Source organism: Oncorhynchus masou, chromosome 15 (genome assembly GCF_036934945.1).
Source record: "Oncorhynchus masou masou isolate Uvic2021 chromosome 15, UVic_Omas_1.1, whole genome shotgun sequence".
In the NCBI taxonomy this organism is placed as follows: domain Eukaryota; kingdom Metazoa; phylum Chordata; class Actinopteri; order Salmoniformes; family Salmonidae; genus Oncorhynchus; species Oncorhynchus masou.
The window spans coordinates 12575113-12598449 of record NC_088226.1 but is presented as its reverse complement, the minus strand read 5'-3'; the positions used below and the strand labels follow the sequence as shown (position 1 = coordinate 12598449).

General features: G+C 41.6%; 1 protein-coding gene across 1 annotated transcript; it reads right to left on the bottom strand.

Moving 5' to 3' along the window:
• Window positions 1–3235: 3235 nt before the first annotated feature.
• On the bottom strand, window positions 3236–23008 carry LOC135555658 (ubiquitin carboxyl-terminal hydrolase 31-like). Its single transcript, XM_064988286.1, is given in 17 exon segments — window positions 3236–7478; window positions 7481–8433; window positions 8628–8783; window positions 8970–9128; window positions 9257–9482; window positions 9767–9886; window positions 10393–10522; window positions 12719–12796; window positions 13511–13605; window positions 16210–16321; window positions 16507–16687; window positions 16852–16999; window positions 17917–18052; window positions 19865–19957; window positions 20062–20156; window positions 21358–21489; window positions 21672–23008. Coding segments are annotated over 17 exon segments (3894 nt in total). The 5' UTR covers window positions 22236–23008; the 3' UTR covers window positions 3236–6962.
• Between the last annotated feature and the right edge of the window lie 329 nt (window positions 23009–23337).

Sequence of the window (23337 nt, the reverse complement as noted above, 5' to 3'; positions counted from 1 at the left end):
AAAAGGTTATCGTGTGTATGTAAATGTATTGATTAGCATGCCAAAGCACAAAGACAGCATTAACAATACATAAATAAAACAAACTTCTTTCACATGATAGCCTGCTGAATTTGCAAGATACTGTAACTTATCTTTCATGTTGATTTCGGCAACAATTTAAATGTGAAACGGCTACTCCAATGGTTTGATGGTTGCAGCATTGTCTCAAACAGTTTGGTCTTCGACCAGCCACTTGCAACATGCACGCGCAGTTACAAGCCTGCTAGTTAGCGGCAGGCAGGTGAGCAATTTCCACCCTCATAGTACAACTGAAGCCTGAGCTGGAATGTGCAGCTAACTGAAGCTGGCTAGCTTTATAAAAGCCTGAGTAGATCTAGTTTCATTCGTAGTATACCCCTCAGGCGTTTAGATTTGTTGGATGACGTGAAAATAGGTCTTTTGCCTCGATATGGGTTTTGCATCTAAAGAAAGATGCAAGTGCAGAAAAGAACATCATAACTACTGTAAAATATGTTGGTGGATCTTTGATGTTATAAGGCTATTTTGCTTACACTGGTCCTGGGACCCTCTTAGGGCGCATGAACCGCTAGCGGGACACCTACATCCGGTGAAATTGCAGAGCGCGAAATTCAAAATACAAAAATCGTAATATTAAACATTCATGAAAATACAAGTGTCTTACATCATTTAAAATCTGAATTTCTTGTTAATCCAACCACGTTGTCAGATTTCAAAAAGGCTTTACAGTGAAAGCACACCATGCGATTAGCTGAGGACAGCGCCCCTCATCAAAATACTTTTCAACCAGCACAGGCATCACAAAATCACAAATTGTGATTAAGTAAATCACTTACCTTTGAAGGTCTTCCTCTGTTTGCAATCCCAAGGGTCCCAGCTACACAATGAATGGTCGTGTTGTTTGATAAAGTCGTTTATATATCCAAAAAAGTCTGTTTAGTTGGCGCCAATGATTCAGGAATCCACACGTTCAATATGCATATAAATTAATCCAAAACGCTACTAGTAAAGTTTGTCCAAACAAGTCAAACAATGTTTCCTCAGGTACTCTAATATCTACATAAACAATATTTATGACAGAGAAGTGTGTTCAATCGGGAAGATAAATAACAAAGAGCGCGCACCTCACTCACGTGCCAACAGGACTACTTTTCTAATGAGAGACACCTTGGAAAAACTACAACTACTTGCTCATTTTTCAAGAAACAAGCCTGAAAACCTGTCTAGACTGTTGACATCTAGTGGAAGCCATAGGAACTGCAATCTGGGTCCTATCCATTTGTATATCATATAGGCTAGCATTGAAATGGCCTGTGACCTCAAAAAAAAAATGATTTTCCTCTGGTTTTTGCCTGCCATATCAGTTTTGTTATACTCACAGACATTATTTTAACAGATTTAGAAACTTCAGAGTGTTTTCTATCCAATGCTACCAATTATATGCATATCCTAACTTCTGGGCCTGTGTAACAGGCAGTTTACTTTGGGCACGTCACAGTGTTAAACTAAGTCATTCGAAATTCCAAACATTTCCCTTTATGCCGAAGAAGTTAAGATCAACAGCATCATGAACTTCACCCAAGTACCAAAACATTTTAGCCAAAACTTGGTTGCCTCTGCCAGGAGGCTGAAACTTGGCCGCAAGTGGATCTTCCAGCAAGACAATGACCCCAAGCACATATCAAAATCCACAAATGAATGGTAAATTATTAACCACAAAATAAACATTTTGCAAATGGCCATTTCAGTCTTCGGACTTGAACCCGATTGAAAACCTGTAGTTTGAATTGAAGAGCGCGAATGAAGGATATGGATAAAGATTATGTATGGAGGAACAGTCTACGATCTCTCCCAATGTGTTTCCAATCTCAAAACATTAATCAAAAAGGCTCAGTGCCATTATCATTGGAAGGTGAGGTATTGAAAGGTATGGAAAATAGGGGTACCAATAATTTTGACAACCATCTTGAGAAAAAAAAACATTTTACTTGTTAAATATATTAATTATAATTTTCTCTGAACAATTGTATTAGTATAAAGTCTCATTATCAAATGTTTTTGAGCATACAATATAGCTCAGTATGTATTATTTATTTTATAGTATTTTTTGCTCATCTTTATCAAGGGTGCCAATAATTTAGGACCCAACTGGAGATTAACACACACACACTGGACTTGAAATGTCAGTCCAGTTTGGAGTGGAGGACCTATTGCAAAACAATGAACAGAAGAGATGAAGTCATCAAATTATGAACTTCTGAAATCTATTCAGTAAAAAAAGTGTTTTAACTAAGATGCCAAACATTCTCTGAGCAGAGAATATCTGTGAGAAAAGATCCTCCCAAGACTCAATAAAAACACACGTGTTAATGTGTGATGAGATGAAAGAGGTACCATTTTCTGCAATGTGCAAATCGATTAGACATGCAAAACACTAATAAAAACACATTTACAAGCCCCTCAAGCCCTGACACTCCCCTGTTCGCAATAATAAGCTTCAGAAATAGCTGCTCCAGACTTGGTACATAGCACCATCTTGTATCCATCTGTAAGAGCATGAGGCATTGACTTGTGATCTCATACACACTCACCAAGTCCATACACCACCACCACCAACATAATCTATAATGGAAGGGGGAGAATGGGAGATACATAAAAAATAAAATAAAAACATACGTATCACGCAAAAAACACCATCATATGCCGTTCATGCTGTCAATGTTGACTGTTGGGTTCTGAGTAACAAAATGCTCTGCATAGGCTCTGGATTAATGCAGGAGTGTGGACAATCCTGACGATCTGGTTGGAAATTTAACTCCGTGCCAACATCAAGCACTACTGTAAATATTTAGCAGTCAGCACTTTCAAATTCATTGCGGTACATGCATTTGATTTGTCCTAATGCAATGTAAGGCAGGGTCAGGGGTCAGAAGGAACCAGGAATACCCTCACAATGAGAAAAAAACAATTATGTAAATAATCCCACAATTAAGTAGTAGGCTAATTACATGACACTGTAGAATTATACCAAATAAATTTGACCCGTTTTAGGATATTCAGTTGGACAACTGATGTCCAATGAACTGGCTTTACAGTGCAAAGCAAAACCATTCACAGGAGACAAGCTCCCTCTAGTGGGTCACAGTGGACAACATTATTTCATCATACTGGAGATGTGTAAAAGATGTGTATTAAAAGGGACCATGTACAATAACACTGCTTTACATTTTTTTTTATTATTACATTTTACATGTTGTTTTTGCTTTGGTAAACCAACATAATGTCTCTCTTTCAAAGAAATGCATTCTTTTTTTTTTAAAAAGAGAGAAAAAAATGAATATTAAAAGTGCATATACGTCATAAACAAAACATACAAATAAATTAACATAAAAAGGTTTGACGCAGTCTCATGCACTTTCCAAAACTTATTTCATCATCAAATATTTTCCCGGACTCTTTTTGAACAACTTCCAGAAGACTACAACTGTACAGATAACCACTAAGATAGTGTTATTGTAGTATTGTAGAAATGTGGGCTGCTGCCTGGTACTATTAGGTAGTCAGTATCTACAGTCCAGTGTGTCAATCAAGGAGAGAAGAATGAATCAAATTCCATATGACTGATTAATGACATGGTCTTTACACGATCTAATTAGCTACCACTAACTATGTCAGATGTCCAAGACCAGGGCTCTCCAACCCTGTTCCTGGAGAGCTACCATCCTGTAGGTTTTCCCTCCAACCCTCATCTAGCACACCTAGCTGGTTGATAAGCTGAATCAGGTTACAACTGGGGTTGAAGCAGAAACCTACAACAAGACCAAAAGTGTTCTTTAAAAACAAAATGGACAACACTCCCATTGCTTAATAATGACATTCATCCATTAACTGACATGCCTTTCATACCTAAATCTAACAGTCAACCAGTTCATAGAAAAGTGAAATGAGAGCAGAGTGCACAGGCAATACATGAGATGACTGGGCTAAATATGGAGTCCATCTGTAGTTTCTGTAGTGTTAATAATAAAGTCCTTGCTGGTGAACAAGAGGGCAAGAGGAAGACTGATAACCTGCTCTTTAAAAAGAGAGCACCCTTTGAACACGTACTCCAGCATAGTGGAAAACAATTAACATATATTGACATAATGAACATGAATGTAAAAAAAAGGTAGAGACAATCCCTTAAAACAATCTTAAGACTAAATCCATTTAGTGTAAACTTAAGTTAGAAAACAAGACAAATACAAAATGTTCAGCATCTTAAAGATTTTGGGTTACATCCGTTTTGCAATGTGGTAACATTCTCACATGTAAAAAAAATAAAAAATAATAATAATAATAATATGAAAAGCCTAAAACATACGTGTGCAATTAAAGCAATGGAAGACACTAACCATGCTCTCCATTGCTGGCGTTTGGAAGATAGGATATATTGTACATTTACTCTCTGGTTCACATAGCAACAATCTATTGCATAGTTAAGGAGATGCATGCATTAGAGTTATCATGCAATACTGCTTTCCACAGTGTTGAAATGGTTGTTTCCATCGATTGACATCATAGTGGCACAACCATCTACTTAAAAGCCGAAAAGGATAATATTGTTGCAGGCAGCTGATTTCTCTGTGAAAGCTGATTTCACAAATAAAATATATTCAAAGATGAGGATGGGCCATAAAATAAAGCTTTTCATCACCTAAACGTTGAGAATATGTTTTATGTCCATTTTGTGAAAGATGTGGTAAAATGTACTCGTAACATGGCAACAGGAGAATTGTACCCGAACAGGTTTGGAACCCGGGTCATCAGTGAGACTCAAGATCATGATAAACTAGTCTAGGCCAAGATATTAAATCTGGAAGTCAACACAAGTCTTCAGAAGGGTAAAATACAAAGCAGGATCATGGAGTTAGCCAGCTAACATAAATATTCTGAAATCTTTCTACAAAATAAAAAGTTACATTTGAAATGGGTATGCTCTAACTAACCATAAAATCAAGTTATTTCTGGTTGGTTATCAAAGGTAGCTGGCTAATTCATTGATTCTGTTTTGTAGTATACCCCTCAGGTCAAGGCAAAGTAATTCAGTGAGCTAGCGCTGTTATTGGATCAAAAGCACACCATTTCACCAGTGTTTGCAGCAGCAGCAGCTCACTTAATGACAGTGTAGCCATGGGCAACAATAACAAGTGACAGGTTGTCAGGCTGTTGCTGAGCCCCTACACAATCATTCATATGTAAATAGTTCACATGTAACAGTGGGGGTTTCATTTTCAGACAGACTGTAGCTTTTGGCAGCAAAATGTCTGCAGTGGGGTTTAATATTAAACTTGGTGCAGTTGGTTAGAGATAACAAATCTCAAGACCCTGGAGAAACTGGGTCTCTTACATTGTCGGCAAGCGAAATATTACAAAATGTGTTAAAAGCCATTTCAGTAGAATGGTATCTGAAGATTTCAATATGTTACAAGCAGACCACCAAAAATGTTTACCCTGGTATCTTAAAATCATAATTAAAGTTATATTTAACATAGAAGGTAAGACTGATGAACAGTCTTGAGAACTATTGCACTGAAAGGCTTGGGCTTGGTAGATGACCAAACGGGTTACAGCAAGACACAGGGAGAGTTCAGTAACAGGTCAAAGCTACAGCTAGAAAAGCTTGGCAGAAATGGGGGTGGCACCAGATCTGACTGAAATGACTCGTCAAACTATCATTCAACTAAGGAGAACATCCCCATGCAGGGCCTGACAGTTGTACAGTTACGTATGTACGCTTCAAGTAACAGCAAATAGCAAAACATTCAGTGCAGTGTGTGTTATTTAGATTGAATTGACTTCATCTGAAGACAGGACAAAGGCAAATAAGCACAAATGTTCAACTTAAATGAGCGGTGTTGGATTTTATCAGTACTATACAGCAGCCTCTGGCTGTTATTCCATACATGGCAGAAACGTTAATCTCTCATGAGGTACCACAGGTTGAGAGGTGCTACCAGGACTGGTAACTGAACACATAGATCAGGGGTAGGCAACTAGATTCAGCCACGGATGGTCGGGGGCCGGAACATATTCAGAATAATTTGTACACTGCAAACTGACCATAACTAAGCCCAAAAACAGATTGTATTTGAGAACTATCATTTCATACCTTGATTACATTGAGACACGATCATGTCTCTTTTTTTTTATTCAAGAGAATACTTGGAAACAGAGTTCCTAAACTAAACACATTTGTTGACCAAAAACAATTCCCAAAATATATACATATATTTGTTTATACTAAAAACTTTGGGTAGTCCCCCAACCCCCCCCAAAAAAATCACTTCCTGGCTGGTTTCGCACCACAGAACGCCTGTTGCTGACCCGACATAGATATTTTTTATGTTTATTTCAGAACCTCAGCATTTTAAATATTTCAAACAGTGCCAGTATTGCCCTCTGAACAGCACCAGGTGTAGAAAAGGAGTAACATTTTAGACTACTCCACAAAATATCTTCAGACTAGTGTACCCTTACAGCCTTAATAAAAGTCAAGTCCTAGACCCGTTACTCTGGTTTCACGTGACCTTTTTAAACCAAGTAAATGTAATACATAAAAATTGACAGTAATAGATTTTTTTATTAACTATGTTACTGTATATAGCGTTGTTCTGGGGAAAAATATTCCATACTCTATTTACAAAGTGCTATCTTAAAACATTCCTATTCAGTTTTGTGTACAGTAGTAGACTAATACCATACTTTGCCGAAGGCAATGATTTGGTTCCATGACAGGATAGAAAGGCGCTTTTGATCAATTACATCTTGCTTATGAAAAGAAAAATACAAGTATATATATATATATTATATACTCTCTCAATCTATATATATTTATATCTTAGGCACACGGAAAAAAAAATGCTGCATACATAAAACAACGAGACTGCTATCGATATATGATGTCATTGAGGCTTCTGTGTTGGGCGTGCAGACTGCATGCTGGCAGAAAGATTTCTGGAGGATGCCTGCTTCTCAAGAGGCTTTTTCCCATTGGGGGGAGAATTAAGACTGGATTCAGAAGTGGAAGACTTGGATTTACCTATAACAGGCAACAGAGAGTGTCTGACTGGGGTGGAGGGCTTGGAAGACTCCTTTACCTCAATGACAACCTTGTTCACATGATGCTCTGAGGCACTGCCTGACCCATCCCCCTCCTGAACGCTCCGCCTGGCTGTCCTCTCAGATGCCTTTTTGGCCAGGATGCTGGTCTTACCCAGATCGGCCGACCGACGGGACTCTCTCTGGCGCAGGGCGTTCTTGAAGAACGACAGGCCCTTGTCCTCTGACTTGCTGCTGTGCCTAGGGTCCCTACAGGAGACACTGGGGGAGCGCAGGCTGGTGACAGAGGAGCTGCTGATGGAACTCCGCAAAAACCTCCTCTCTGGACGGACCCCTTCCACAGTAGTCTTGATGGGGTCCTGGCTGCAGCGTTGCTGCCCCAGCGTGGTCTATCAACCAGAGGGCTTACCAACCCCGAGTCCCGACTGCAGCTCCTCTCCAGCAGCTTCTTCCGACCAGAGGTGGTCTTCTCAAGGCCAGAGGCACTCTTCTTTATGGTGGGGGAGGGGGAAGCGGAGGACAGCGGTGTGGAGATGCGTTGCTTGCGCTGGGGGGTTCCATCTGCCGAGTCAGGACCCTTGGAAGACAAAGACTCTTTCTTTTTGGATGAGGTCCTGGCGGGCGTAGCACTGCCGCTGCTGGTGGTCTTGTCTTTAGAGGTGGTCGCCTTGGGGCCCTTTACCACAGGGCTGGAAGACATTTGGGATGTAGAGGATTTGAGGGTGGAGGACGAACACTGGCGCTTCTTGGAGTTTTTCTCTGGCTCAGACTTGATGGAACTCTTTTTGGACCTGGCGCTCTCTAACTTTGGGGCAGATCCGGCGGTGCTGCTCTTGCGTTTCTGCTCTTTCGACAGGGGGGCTTGTGCGTTTTGGTCCAGGGCTGTTATCTGGTTGTTGTTGTCAGTCGGGTCACTCTTGGAGCTCTTCTTATCGGCCGGCGTCGGGGCCCTGCAGTAGACTTCGTCTAGGATCCTCCTGGCATGGTCCTGGTCGGTGCTGTTCCCCTCCATCATGGCCAAGGGGGCCCTGCCACCAGGGTAGCTTTCATGCCGGCTGTAGCTACCGAAGCAAGACGTGGATACCTTGTCATCACAGGCCTCTCCCCTTTCTCCTATCCTCTCCAAGGGGGGAGAGGAGCGTGAGTCCAGGGAGAAGCGTGAGGGGGAGTTGGACCTCATATGGAGCTTGGCAGAAAGGGACCAGGAGGGCTTCATGCTGTTCTCACTGAAGGCCAGAGGACTGGCGATGGATGACCTGGAAGACAAGCTCTGACGTTGGATGCTCCGAACAAAGGGACGGGTCGAAAATCCACCTAAATAGATACAAATAAATGAGTTTACACTAATGCACTAGACTCAATGAAAGGATCATTTAATGCCCCTTTCTCTCAACTGGGCATAGTAACAGATCCTGTAAGGTTAGAAATAACTAGCTAAAGGAGGGAGAGAGGAGGGCAAAAAGAGGTGAAGATGGAGAAAGAAGACAGAGAAACCCAGTGTATCTGACCGTCATCTTCGCTGCGGTCCCCTGTGGTGAACTCCACCGACTCGCCCAGGGAGGCCAGAGAGGTGCGTCTGGAGGAGGCCCCGGAAGCCAGGCTGGCCGGCCTGCTGCCTTGGAGACGGTTCACCCAGTGGTCACACAGAGATGAGCTGGTGGAGCCTGGCACAGATAGACACGACAGTCAAACCCTCAGATCTCTCAAAGATAAACAAGATGTTGATGCTACTGTCCAACTAAGAGTGGACAAACAGTTTTAATGTCACTTAATGGCATTTCTCCTGTAGCACCACATAACACACCATCTTAACGAAACAGGAAAATCCCACACTCCAAGTCACCACTGACCTGCTACGGAGCTGTTGGCGGACCAGGAGGGGATCGTGTTCCTCCTCTGGTAGAACAAGATGTAGGCCGTCTGCTGACACACATCATCATCAGCGACGGGCTGGACCTCACTGTCGTCAAAGCAGTACCACTGGCCGTCAACAGAGTTCTTACAGTAAGCTGGGGTTTAGAAGAACAAGAGATTTAGGGTGATGGTGAAGAAGCTGTCAGAATGTAGTGTTATTTTCCTATCCATCTACCTCCAGTCAGTGACTACTACCACCTTACTGCTAAACCACCGGTCTTACCTGTGTAGTGGCCTCCATGCATGTTTCCGTGGTGATTGCAGACGGCGTACAGGTCGTACAGGTAGTCGTCAGGGTTACGCCCCAGGCCGTAGGGTCGTCTCCATGGTGACCAGTGAGAGGGCAGGCTCCAGCTGCTCTGGGACCTCTTCACCATGTGAGGAGCCATGTCCATGCCAAGCAGAGGGAACCGCACCATGTTCTGCATCTTCACCCTCCTGTCAGCTTCCTTCAGGACACAGCAGTAAACACAGTACCCAGTAAACTGAACTGTCGCTACACATGCCTCAGACAGGCAGGTGACAGGTCACCGGGTAAGACTGAGTGGTAGTGACTGAACATGGACAAGACAGAACAAGCAACACTGACTGAAGGCAAACCAAGAATAGGAACCAGTCGGGCCGCCCAAAGCATGAGCAACTACCGTTACAAAAACAAAACAGGAATGATTGGACACAATTCTCAGTGGGGGAATTGGAAAGGGTGCTGAATGCTTTGTTGTTGCTGCAGTACCTGTCTGAACCTCTTGAGGTGCAGTATGAGCACATCAGGCAGGGTCCACAGGCTGAGCTTGATGCGGCCTTGCTGCAGCTGCTTGCAATGTGGGCAGCGCCAGGCATCATCCGGGGCTAGCTGGAACAGAGACAGCCCACCCATGCGCACACACACACACACACATACACACGCAGCCATCAAGGAAAAGCTCCCCACCGCAGTGCTTTTAAATCAGTCTCACTCACAGAAGGAGTTCCTGACTGATCTACTCCATGTTTTCACAGCACCCTCATTTCTGTGACCAGTGCCAGTTCTTAAACTGACCAACTCCAGCCTCTGCTAACCACAGTGTATATTCAGTCTATCTGGTGTCCTTCCAGACAGAGAGAAGCCATTATAAAAATGCTGTATTTCAAACATAGAATTAGGGGCAGAATATCCAGCACCCTCAGCATTTCAACAAAATGAAAGGCTATTGGATATTCAGCTGTGGAATAATAAACAAACCCTCTGGTAAGAAGAGAATGTTCCTTTTTCCAAGTCTCTTTTCTTGTTTAAATACATACAACAGCATATAAATGCATCGACAGCCATTGTGTGTGGCCTTGTGATACCAACACAATGTGTGTGTACTCCAGTGTTACCTGCTCCTCTTTGGTGTAGAGCTGGAGGCACTGAGCGAGGGTGCAGGCCTGGGGCTGATGGTGTTGCTCTCTGTGCAGATACACACTCTCAGCATCAGGGATGTACTCTTCCGAAGTGAGGCCAAACAGACTGCATGGAAGGAGAATCACAGTCAGCCAATCAAATCACTCAACACACTGCCTCCTATCCTAACACAAAATACTAAATCTGACACTTCCCAATATGTGGGTATTGCTTAAGGTAGTCTAATACTTAAGGATTTCATTCATTTATGTTATCCTGTCTCCAAATGTCTAAAGGCACCCGCATGCTTCCCAGCCGAAACAGTTCCTAAGAGTTTGTGCATATATTATGATTTCTGTTTTCGGATGTTCGGGCACAGTAGCCGAACTGACCCGAAGTCGGTATGCGAAGTCTACACCCCTTCATCGGTGATTGGTCAACAGTAGGGATTTTTCAACAAAGCGTTTGTCATTCAACGAGAGACGGCTTGTTTTCATGCACATTTTTTAAATTCAGAAATAAATACTGCACCAGACATCTTAGTTAAATGTCAAATTGCTTGACTATGAACTCCTCGGCAAAAACGTCAAAATGAATTACAGATTTCTTGTGTTATCTTCGATTCATTCTGACTATTTTGTGGAAGTGTATACTAGCTTCGGCATCTCAAAATGGACAAACAGTACAATTGCTGTTTTTTTTCTTATTATTTATCAAGCGAAGGTATTTAAAAGAGTATGCAAGCACACTCGTTCAGGATTGCCAAGCAGAGTTCGGCAAGGCGCCCGCCAAACTGAAGCATGCAGACTTTTGCCTTAAAAAAGCAAAAACAAACATCAAAGTGCCTCGTCTGCTATACTCTCTCACCCCTGTCTTTAGACAAACAATATATTTTGTTGAAATTAATATTTGTTGGCTTTAAGGGATGGGCATTTGACATCTTTTCACTATTCAAATATCTGGATAATCAAAATACATACGTTAAAAAAAAAAAACACGCAACGTGACAATTTCAACGATTTTACAACATTATAGTTCATATTAGGAAATCAGTCAATTTAAATAAATTCATTTCTTTTGAGAATTGAAGAAGTAGTCCTATTCATTGTGTCACTCCAGGTGGACTCTACTGTTTTTGTGCGCGTAAACTGGAGCGCGCTTCACGTCGTTTTTATCCGGTATTAGAAACAGTTTATTCAGTCTAAAATTGTATCGATTATTTACATTTTAGGGCACCTGAGGTTGGATTCGGAATGTTGTTTGAAATGTTTGGACCAATTTTACAGGTAACTTATTAGATACTTTGTAGGCATGTTGGACGAGTTGAAACCGGTGTATTTCTGAATCAAACACGCCAAATAAATTGACATTTTTGGGACATAAAGAAGGACATTATCGAACAAAAGCACCATTTGTGATGTTTCTGGGATAGTTTGAAGATCTTCTTTTGGCACTACAGAGGTAGGGCATTAATTATATCGCTATTTCTGACTTTTGTGGCACACCTGCGTGGTTGATATGATTTTCATGTGTTTGTATGCGGTGCGCTATCCTCAGATAATCGCATGGTTTACTTTCGCTGTAAAGCCTTTTTGAAATATTACACAGCAGCTGGATTAACAAGAAGCTAAGCTTTATTTTGATGTAGAACATATTTTCAAGAATGTTAAATATTTGAATTTGGTGTCTTTGAATTTCGCGCTCTGCAATTTCACCGGATGTTGGCCGGGCTACCGTCCCACCTGCCCATAAGAAATTAAACCAACAATGTGACCAACAATTTACATGTTGTGTTTATATTTTTGTTCAGTATAGATTTTTTCCCAAAAGTTATGAGGTTCAAAATGTACTGCTCCAACTTCACTTGGTACACATGGAGCCTTTGATGGTAGTGCTGCTTTGATTGACCGACAATAACAAGCTATACTCGTGAAGGCTAACGGTACGGATTTTTTTTTTTAATGGAGCGCATTCATAAAAGCTCATTAAAAACTGTTGTTTTATTCAAATGTCTAATGTCATGGTCTATCCTTGCATGTAGCAATGTCACAGATAATTACATTATAGACAGTCTTTTCATTAAAATAGGCCTAGCCTATATATAATTTTTTTAAATGAATACCCTCGCAAGTAATTGAGTACTAACATCTGTTTGGATATTCTAATATTCTAATAACCGTCCCCATCCCTAGTGGCTTTATGGGGATCATTTATGGTCATGTATTTCCCTGCAGGATAAATCTCACCACAAACCCCCAGAAACATGACGTTTATCAAAGAAATGCAGAGCACCAGCAATATTGTTGTGCAGCGTTCACTCACTAATCCTTGGTCTCTTTGTCCCACTCCACCACTATCTTGACGTGCGGCGGTCCCCCCTGGCCACAGGACTTGTACGCTCTGCCAAGGAAAGATTATGTTGTGGAAAAACGAGAACAAGCCAGTTTCACAACTTAAACACATATCAACCAACAAGCTGTATTCATCTTATCTTCAAAACACTACAAATCTAAGTGAATTAGATTTACATTACCCGTGGGGCTGTCTTTTTGTATGCTGTACACACATCTACCCAGCTTTTTAATGTGTGTACTGTGTGACAAACTCCCATTCTATTCAATTGAATCAGCAACTGGGACAAACTATAAACCAAACCTGCTGAGCAAGCAGTGTGTGAAGAAACAGATACCAAAACATGTAAAGGCATGCCATTTAACAGTTCTGGTGACATAAGAGCATCTGATCTGGCATTCAAGTGTGGTTAAAGGATTACAAGGAGGCAGTAAACTGTAAACAAAATTGTGAATTGGTGAGAGGAGGTGGTGTTCAGTAGGAAGATAACATTTTGAAAAGGGGAGATAATACCTGAACACAAAAGTCCTTTTTCAGGTGAGAAATATTTTGCTATGTGCCCTGCTGAACATGACCCTGGTTGAGAGCTACAGTTGAAAAATAATATAAAATATTCCATTTAGCCGACACTTTTATCCAACGCGACTTACTGTCATGAGTGCATACATTTTTTTACGTACAGATGTGCTCTCTTAATTTGATCACAAGTACCATACTCTACCAACTGACCTACAGAGGACCAGGAATAACAAGGAGACTGACCTTTCCACTGTTGGGTGACAGAGAGGCTGCTCCTCTTGGGGCAGGAGGTACGTGATGCCAACCACACCAACCACTCGTAGGCTGAAGGGCCCCACCTACAGATAATACCAGGACTTTAGTTACTCACTATCCCTATTCCCACGACCTGACTGCTACGTATAGACATGTTGCCACGGCCGTGCTTTTCAAACCAGACCAACAACATTTTAGCCAATGAGGCAACTTAAACGTCTAACATGCCATTAGATGGGAATCAACTGTTTATTTCTTTAAAGTCTAAGACATAGGATAGGGTTTGCTAAACTAACATCTGAAATTGTTTTAAGACGGTCATACTATGGATCATTTAGCTAGTTGATTTTGAATTTTAGGACCCTTTTATGTATAAAAAATATATTTAAAATGTATTTGATAAAATTATGATTTTGGCCTTTACTACTAAAGCCCATAGAAATGCATTGAATAACACATTTAAGAATGGCAAAAAGGAGAGTCAAAAAATGAATTGGAAGAAACAAGGTTTTGAAGTGTCTGTCCTAAATCTAGGACATAAAAAAAACTCAGGAAACATAAACTACCGTTCAAAGGTTTAGGGTTATTTAGAAATATCCTTGTTTTTGAAAGAAAAGCACATTTTTGGTCCATTAAAAATAACATCAAATTGATCAGAAATACAGTATAGACATTGTTAATGTTGTAAATGACTATTGTAGCTGGAAACGGCTGATTTTTAACGGAATATCTACACAGGCGTACATAGGCCCATTATGAGTAACCATCACTCCTGTGTTCCAAAGGCATGTGTTAGCTAATCCAAGTTTCATTTTAAAAGGTTAATTGATCATTAGAAAACCTTTTTGCAATTATGTTAGCACAGCTGAAAACTGTTGTTCTGAATAAAGAAGCAATACAAATGTCCTTCTTTAGACTAGTTGAGTATCTGGAGCATCAGCATTTGTGGGTTCAATTACAGGCTCAAAATCGCCAGAAACAAAGAATTTTCTTCTGAAACTCGTCAGTCTATTCTTGTTCTGAGAAATGAAGGCTATTCCATGAGAGAAATTGCCGAGAAACTGAAGATCTCGTACGCTGTGTACTACTCCCTTCACAGAACAGTGCAAACTGGCTCTAACCAGAATAGAAAGAGGAGTGGGAGGCCCCGGTGCAAAACTGAGCAAGAGGACAAGTACATAAGTGTCTAGTTTGAGAAACAGATGCCTCGCAAGTCCCCAAACACCAGTCTCAACTTCAAGAGTGAAGAGGCGACTCCGGGATGCTGGGCCTTCTAGGCAGAGTTGCAAAGAAAAAGCCATATCTCAGACTGGCCAATAAAAAGAAAATATTAAGATGGGCAAAAGAACTGACACTGGAAGATTGGAAAAAAGGAAGATTGGAAAATAGTGTTATTTATAAAAAGTGTTATTTAACAGACAAATCTAAGTTTGAGGTGTTCGGATCACAAAGAAGAACATTTGTGTGACGCAGAAAAAACGAAGATGCTGGAGGAGTGCTTGGCCCCATCTGTCCGGCATGGTGGAGGCAATGTGATGGTCTGGAGGTGATTTGGTGGTGGTAAAGTCGGAAATTTGTACAGGGTAAAAGGGATCTTGAAGAAGGAAGGCTATCACTCCATTTTGCAACACCATGGCATACCCTGTGGATGGCGCTTAATTGGAGCCAATTTCCTCCTACAACAGGACAATGACCCAAAGCAGAGCTCCAAACGATGCAAGAACTATTTAGGGAAGAAGCAGTCAGCTGGTATTCTGTCTATAATGGAGTGGCCAGCACAGTCACCGGATCTCAACCCTATTGAGCTGTTGTGAAAGCAGCTTGACCGTATGGTTCGTAAGAAGTGCCTATCAACCCAATCCAACTTGTGGGAAGTGCTTCAGGAAGCATGGTGTGAAATCTCTTCAGATTACCTCAACAAATTGACAACTAGAATATCAAAGGTCTGCAAGGCTATGATTGCTGCAAATGGAGAATTCTTGGACGAAAGCAAATTTTGAAGGACACAATTATTTAAATTAAAAATCATTATTTATAACCTTGTCAACATCTTGACTATATTTCCTATTAATTTTGCAACTCATTTAATTTATGTTTTCATGGAAAACACAGAAAAGTGACCCTAAGTGAGCCAAACTTTTGAACGGTAGTGTATAAATATATTTTTATACACATATTTAACCCCTTTTTTGTGCAGGCTCAAAACTACCTTCATAATTCCATTTGTTTCTTTGAACCAGTACCTGGTTATCTTCAGACGAGTCCTGAGACACTTGTGGGGGTCATAGAGCAAAACAGTTTGTGGGAGTCTTACTTTGCAGAGTGGTCATAATAGTTTCTAGGTCAAACTGTTCAGATGCTACAGACCTTTTCATGAGAAGAACAATTTTCGCGATGTCTCATGGTCTGACAAACACCGCTCTAGCTCTGTCACCATTCACCGCAGATGCGGAAGTGAGTAACTGGTGGATACAGTGGATTGAGAGGCATCCAATGCAAAAAAAACATCTCTAGCTTAAACTGACGGATTTTGATGGGGATTTTTTTGTTTTGTAATTGATCAACTCTAGGGGGTTAAATGCAGTAAACCACAGTGCCTACTAGTGAAAGCACTAGTAGGCATTTGATTTTTTGTTGTTGACCTGCTTTCTGTGGGGTTGTGTTTCCATTCACTATCCTCCACCCACCTGAATGTAAACTCCTGGTCTGAGCAGGTGATGCATCTTCTCCAGGATCTCCTTCTGCAGGATATCCCAGGTCACAGTGCGATCCATGTACAGAACAAATGGAAGACCAAACCTGGAACAGAGGGAATGATATTCTCCTGTTAACAGACTCCCAAGTATATTTTAATATAACAAATATCATATGACCTGCATGGTGTACGGTTTCAGAGGACAGTTGAAAACACTGGGCAGTCGTACCCATAGAAATACAATTCCAACATCGCAGTCAATATTCTTAATATTTCATCTCTATAGTACCTCCTCCCTTGGTGACCGGTGCAGGCTCGGTTACAGATCAGCAGGACCATCTTGTCGGCCCCTGTGTTCTTATTGGCCGACGCAGTGGAAGGAATCACGGCTCCTTGCATGAAAGATGGAGTCCTGCTCATCTCATTCCCAAACTTTAAGTTGTTCTGGTTCAGGTTGGCAAGGAGACTCCCTGGATTTCAAATCCCAATCGGTCATTGATACTCAGTCAATACTTCCATATACATTACAGAGAATGCATGACAAGTACACTACCAAAAAAAAACTTCCATTGAGAAATGCCCAAAACATATTGAATAATGTGATATCAACAGTAGATGAATAGTGAAGAGGTACCTCTCTTGGTTCGAATGTTCTCTAGTCTGAACATCTCAGGCGTCTCAAAGGCAAAGATGGAATCGCTCTCCTGAATGATATCGAGATCGTCGTCGTCATCACAGAAGGAGCGATGGAAACCGTCGTAGTACATCTCCGTCAAAACAAACTGAATCAGAGGGATGCGGAGATGGCCAAAACAAATCAATACGCTGCTGCCATTTTTTACCTTTATTTTACTAGGCAAGTCAGTTAAGAACAAATTCTTATTTTCAATGACGGCCTAGGAACAGTGGGTTAACTGCCTGTTCAGGGGCAGAACGACATAGTTTGTACCTTGTCAGCTCGGGGATTTGAACTTGCAACCTTTCAGTTACTAGTCCAATGCTCTAACCACTAGGCTACCCTGCCTCCCCAATGGTGAAACAGATTAGAGTTAGGCCATGCCCATTTCAGTGAATGAATTACAGAACATAAAAAAGCGACATCAATATTCTCTACAGTGTATAGGCCTACCTCTTCTGCAAATACAGAACAATGGTAAATATGGAAGACTACACACCATGATTGAAAACCTCCTCCCTTTCTCCTGGAGTCCTTGCCCTATACCTCAATCATGACAACTTTTCTTATTCAGACCAGGATTTCACACACACTAGTGTTCTGCTTAATGTAATCCAATGACAGCACTGTATGAAAGTTTCAGCCACATCAAACCCAAGGCATCAGTTTTGTTGATCTTCGATAAAATGGGCTCTGTTCCAGTGATCCCGTCATCCTGATTAAAGAGACGATGATGCACAAGCCTAATAGAACTTACGACAACACTGTAAAGCAGTTATTAATGCTGAAATGGTCACACCTGCTGGTACAATCAGACTATTACCCAGGGATGAATCATTAAAGGAAAAAGTAAGCCTAAATAGGGTGCTCCTTTACTGTTCTTTTCAGATAATATTCCTTTGAAATCCTTAGTAGCTAGGTAGCACCAGAAAATAAAGCAATCAAGTTAACTTCTGTGTGTATGTAACCTAGTAAGACAGAGCTGAGTCTGCTAGGGATAAGAGAGCAGGAAGGAAGCAGCACCTGGTCCAGGGGGATCTTGGTCTCACGTGACACAGCATCTCTGAGTCTGGACACGGTGCTGTTCAGGGGCACGGCCACGCCGATCCTCATACAGTGAGAGTACTTCCCCTGGTAGACCACTGTCACATACAGAGGCCTGGGAAGAGAGAGGAAACATGGGAATGACAGGGATCAAATATTAGCACCATATAAGGAATTACAAAACACCAGATAAAAACCACTGACAAAGGCCAGGAAATAACAGAATGGACAAACTCAACTTTCGCCAAATTAAACATAATTATGTCCAATAATCAACCTCCTAGGAGAGGACACGTTTCCAACTCTCCTAGTAATGCTGCTACAACACTGTCTGGAGACTGCTAATTTGTAATTACTCTGTGAGAGCACTGAGCAGGATTCCTCTGGTGACTGTGTGGATCAGTGCTACTCTAAGCTGACACTAAGAATTTAGCCAGCAGGCACAGCAATGCAGCTTTTTCAGGAGTTCAGTTTGAGACACCCTACATTCTGGAGAACCCTCATTTTTAAGATGGTTGCCATTTCTGAGTTTCTCTCATTTGAACTTCAGTTATGTAGGATCGGTCTTCACATCAGCTCAACTATGGCCAGAAACAGTGGCATAAGAGGCTTAGCAGAATATTTTTTATTCAGAGAAATAACCTAGATGTTTCAGACTAGTGATAACTGATAACCCAAAGTTGAGTAACAGAATTGTGTTTCTGGGAGAAGGAAGAAGTAGTAGTGAAGCCAGAGTGGTGAGCCTTTGAGCCTTGGTCTGGAGAACCAACATTCTGTCATCAATCAGATTACAGCCAGAGGACATCACTGTATCATGAGGACAAAAAAGGCCATGCGTGTCCCAGGTACCTCAGTTTAGGAGCATTATGAATCCTCAGCTGAGTGAGCATAAGGGTGGTTTTGACTGCTAGGCACAAATAATGAAACTCAAAATACTAAAACTATGACAGAAAAGAACCTAACATATTCCTAAAAAGTCATAGGCCTACATCTTCATTTCAGATTTAAAAGTAAGTCTATTTCCCTTTTTGCTTTAGCCATTGAATGTTTGTCTGGGCACGTAGCCCTTAAATTGACTTTAGAAATAGAAGAGTCCCATAATTACTGGCTTGGTTTGGTCTGCAGATGGGCCAAATATGCCATTTTGGAGACTAAAACGACATTCCTTGTTATTTACTTTGCTTCTGCAACCCTGGGAAATTAAAATGAACCATAGTCTCATCTACAAGTCCATGCTAGGTAAAGCTCCGCCTTATCTCAGATCACTGGTCATGATGGCAACACCCACCCGTAGCACGCGCTCCAGCAGGTGTATCTCACTGTTCATCCCTAAAGCCAACACCTCATTTGGCCGCCTTTCCTTCCAGTTCTCGGCTGCCTGTGACAGGAACGAATTGCACAAATCGTTGAAGTTGGAGACTTATCTCCCTCACCAACTTTAAACATCTGCTATCTGAGCAGCTAACCGATCGCTGCAGCTGTACATAGTCCATCGGTAAATAGCCCACCCAATTTACCTACCTCATCCCCATACTGTTTTTATTTATTTACTTTTCTGCTCTTTTGCACACCAGTATCTCTACCTGCACGACCATCTGATAAATTATTACTCCAGTGTTAATCCGCAAAATTGTAATTATTCGCCTACCTCCTCATGCCTTTTGCACACAATGTATATAGACTCTTTTTTTCTACTGTGTTATTGACTTGTTTATTGTTTACTCCATGTGTAACTCTGTGTTGTTGTCTGTTATGCTTTATCTTGGCAAGGTCGCAGTTGTAAATGAGAACTTGTTCTCAACTAGCCTACCTGGTTAAATAAAGGTGAATAAAAAATAAAAATAAAAATGTACATTTCAACACTTGTCAACAGTCTTGTTCCTCCCACCAGACCGAATGATGGAACACAGCAGAGGTGTGTACTCACCTTGTGTGAGGTAAGAGGATGGGAAGGGAGATGCAGAGGAAAGGATCAAAGGTGTTGCTCTGTTTTTGGCAATGTGGGCAGGTGAGCGACGACCTGTTGGTAAGAAAGGGAACTAATTTGTCTCAAAAGAAGTCATGAGAAATAAACAGAATGGAGATTATAAAACTCCTCAGGGGTAAGCATCAAATAAGACCTACCTGTACTGGGCCTGAAAAAGCTCTTGCACAAATGAACCGGTAGAGAGTGGAAGAGAAGGCCCCTCTAGACCCCCATCATCCTCTTCCACTGGTGGCTAATAGGACAAAAGAGTGGATGAGCTCTTACTGCATATTAGACGATTTAGGATATTGAGGCTGTATTCTATTCACTACGTCAATGAGCATCCAAAGCTGTCTGGAAAACATTGAAAGGATAAGAGACCAAAATACAAACAAAACTGCCTGTGACGGTGCGGCTCCTCTGACTTATCCTCAAGGAACTATCAGCATTTGACAAGGCAGACTAATCAACAAAAGCTCTGTGGGGTCTATTCAGGTCACGTCTCTCACTCTGCATGTCTAAAGTCTTCTTCATGCTTCGGTTCGGCTCGCGCCCTAAGGTGATCCAAACGAATGTGCTCGCATACTCCCTTAAAAGACCTTTGCTTTTAAAACGAGAAAGTGACAATAGTACCGTTTGTCCATCTTAAGACACCGTAGCCAGTATAAACTTCCTCAACATAGTCAGAATTCATCTAAGGTAACTGAAGAAATCTGTCATTACATTTTGACGTTTTTGCTGAGATCTAAGTTGCACAATTTTACTTTTCAAGTGAACAAAATTTGAATGAAGAGGATTTGTGATGACAAACTCTTCATTGAAGAATCCCTACTGTTGACCAATCACCGAAAAAGGGGCGTAGACTTTGGCTACACATTTTGGCTTGCCTCGAGATAAAACATCAGCACAAACAGCTGAAAACTCCTTGCCTATGACCAAAACAAATAAAATGTCTCCATAATATATACACAAACTGTTCCAAACTGTTTCGGATGGGAAGCAATCCAGGAAAGGGACACAGAACACCATCACTTCCTGTTCATTCTCCCATTAGGAGGTGAATCAGTCAGTACTCAGTAAAGTAAGGAAGTGAGCTCTCTCTCCTAACTTGTTTGTTCCAGTGCTCTGGAAGATTGATGCCTGATATGGGGCTCTGCGTTCAGAAATGGGTTAGGTCTGTAAATCTGTCCTGCAGGATGCCAGGCCCTTACCCTTGCTCAAATGTTAATCCGTTTGGAATGTCTGAATGAGGCTTCAAAGGACATCACAATTAGCCAGCCACCTCCTGTCACCTCGTCGACTCAAGACTGCTGACTCACCTCAGGTACAGCTCCATTCACTGCTAGCTCGGGGTCACATCACTAGCTGTCTCGTTGTGCTAACCTGGCCACTACCACCGTTCCTGAAGTTGCATTAGTAGGCCCTAACTCTATGATGCGCAAACAAAGGTTTACCTTAATGGAAGGCCTGTTGTTGGGATGGTTGTTGAGGTCTTCATGTACCCTGTCCAGAAGCCAGAGCAGAAACTCCTGGGCATCATGCTGAGCATTGCCTTTATACTGCAAAGCACTCTTTGAGACAGCATTCTGCAACAAACAGCACAAGCAACACTGCTTGAAAATGCTGGTGATAGCCTAGTCTCAGAAGTATGATGTAGCCTAAATGTATTTGACCATTTCAAATATGTGAAGTATAGGCTGATTCTGCAGACCAAATGCAGTCCTGTGAGAGAAGCAGTCTTGCTTTATGATACATTGTACCAACTTACTTTGAACTCCCTGCTGTGCTGTGGGGTGTATTCAAATGTCCACAGGGCCCGGACCAGTCCAGACAGCTGCTCTGTCACCTCGCCTCTGTCATGAGGGCCCTTCCTCCCCAAATGCACACCGTTTGTCTTTGGTTTCTCCTTCTCCTCATCCGTTTCCTCGACTCCCCGGTATTGTTCCAGTGCCAAATACTCAGCAAAGAGTTCAGTGTTACTTAGGCACTGGAGGATGGCATTCATGAAACAAGTGTTACCATGGTTTTTGAGACCAGACACTCCAGGGACCTTCTCTCCGAGGAAACGGTCACCATCATCCAAAGCTGATGAATCTTTGCCTCCAGTTTTGAATAATGTGAAACCCCCGTCGTCTTTGTCGCCTTCAATAGCATGCCCATCTGATCCAAAATGGGATAGGGTTGACAGGGTCCTGAGGACTCTGCCCATAAAACTACCCACGGAGCGCACAGAGCCTCGTCTGAAGAGTTTCTTGCTGAAGCTACCAGATTTCTTCTCTTTAGTCGTGGCTTTACTAGACATGATTGCCTGACTTGTTGGGCACCCCCTCATGCAATAAATGTTAAAATACAATCTTTCCTGTGAGGAATGAGCTGAGCTAGCTAGCTAGCTAGCAAACTAGAATTAACTTTCAGCTGTCTCGTGCTACATCTTAATTGGGAAGTCAAGTTACATCTCAACCCATCAACTAGCTAGTTAGTTAACGTTAGCTAACAGTAGCTTGCTGGGATATATTTCCCATACTAGGGGTACAGTACTGACTACCATTAAATACGTGTCACCACATTTTCAAAGACAAGTGTTATGTTGATTTAACTGGACAGCTAACCATAGCAAGTCAGCTAACACAACAACAATCCATAGCTAGCTAAATTGGCTAGCTAGCTTGTAAACTATCCATTAATCCATTTTAAGTGATTCGATTTAGTAAAATACACAAATTACAATAAGCTGACGGAATGCATTTGTATATGCTAAACGAGTCAACCTATCCACTGACGTTCATGCAAATCGTTTCTTGTAGCTAGCTGATTCTTTTTATAGTTAGCATTTGCACATTAGCTAGCTTTGCTAGCCAGAGATCTAACCACTGCATAAATGAGTCCCTTGCGCAGAAGTGTCCTTCCATCCCACCCGAAAATAGAAATGCAGTTACCAAGCAGAGACGTTTAATTCCGTATCCTTGGTTAACTTAAGAAATTTAACAATCCCACTCATGCTTTCCAAGCTGAGGTATTCTCCTAAATCCGACTATCCATTGCAACGGAGTCAGTTTTTCACACTTTCAGCTACAAAAACACGGACACTGCAGGACAGCAGAGAAACAGCTGACGTAACAGAGTCAACGCTAAAATACAACTGGGGGAGAGAGGGGTTCCACTGTACCATTTTTCCACAAATCAAACGTTTTGTATCAAAGTATCAAAATGTGCACTATTGAATAATAAAGTAAATGGTTTTTTTAATGTTTTAATGTAGGCCTATCCATAATCATGCAGTTGACAATTAAGGAAATACTTCCTGATATAAGGACAGTCCAAAAAAATATTGATTATAAGATTGACAAATATTTGTCTTGTTTTTTGTTTTGGGTTGCAAGTATGAGAGTGTTGGGTCTCCTATAGTACACGGTGGGGCTTTATGATAATGGGGT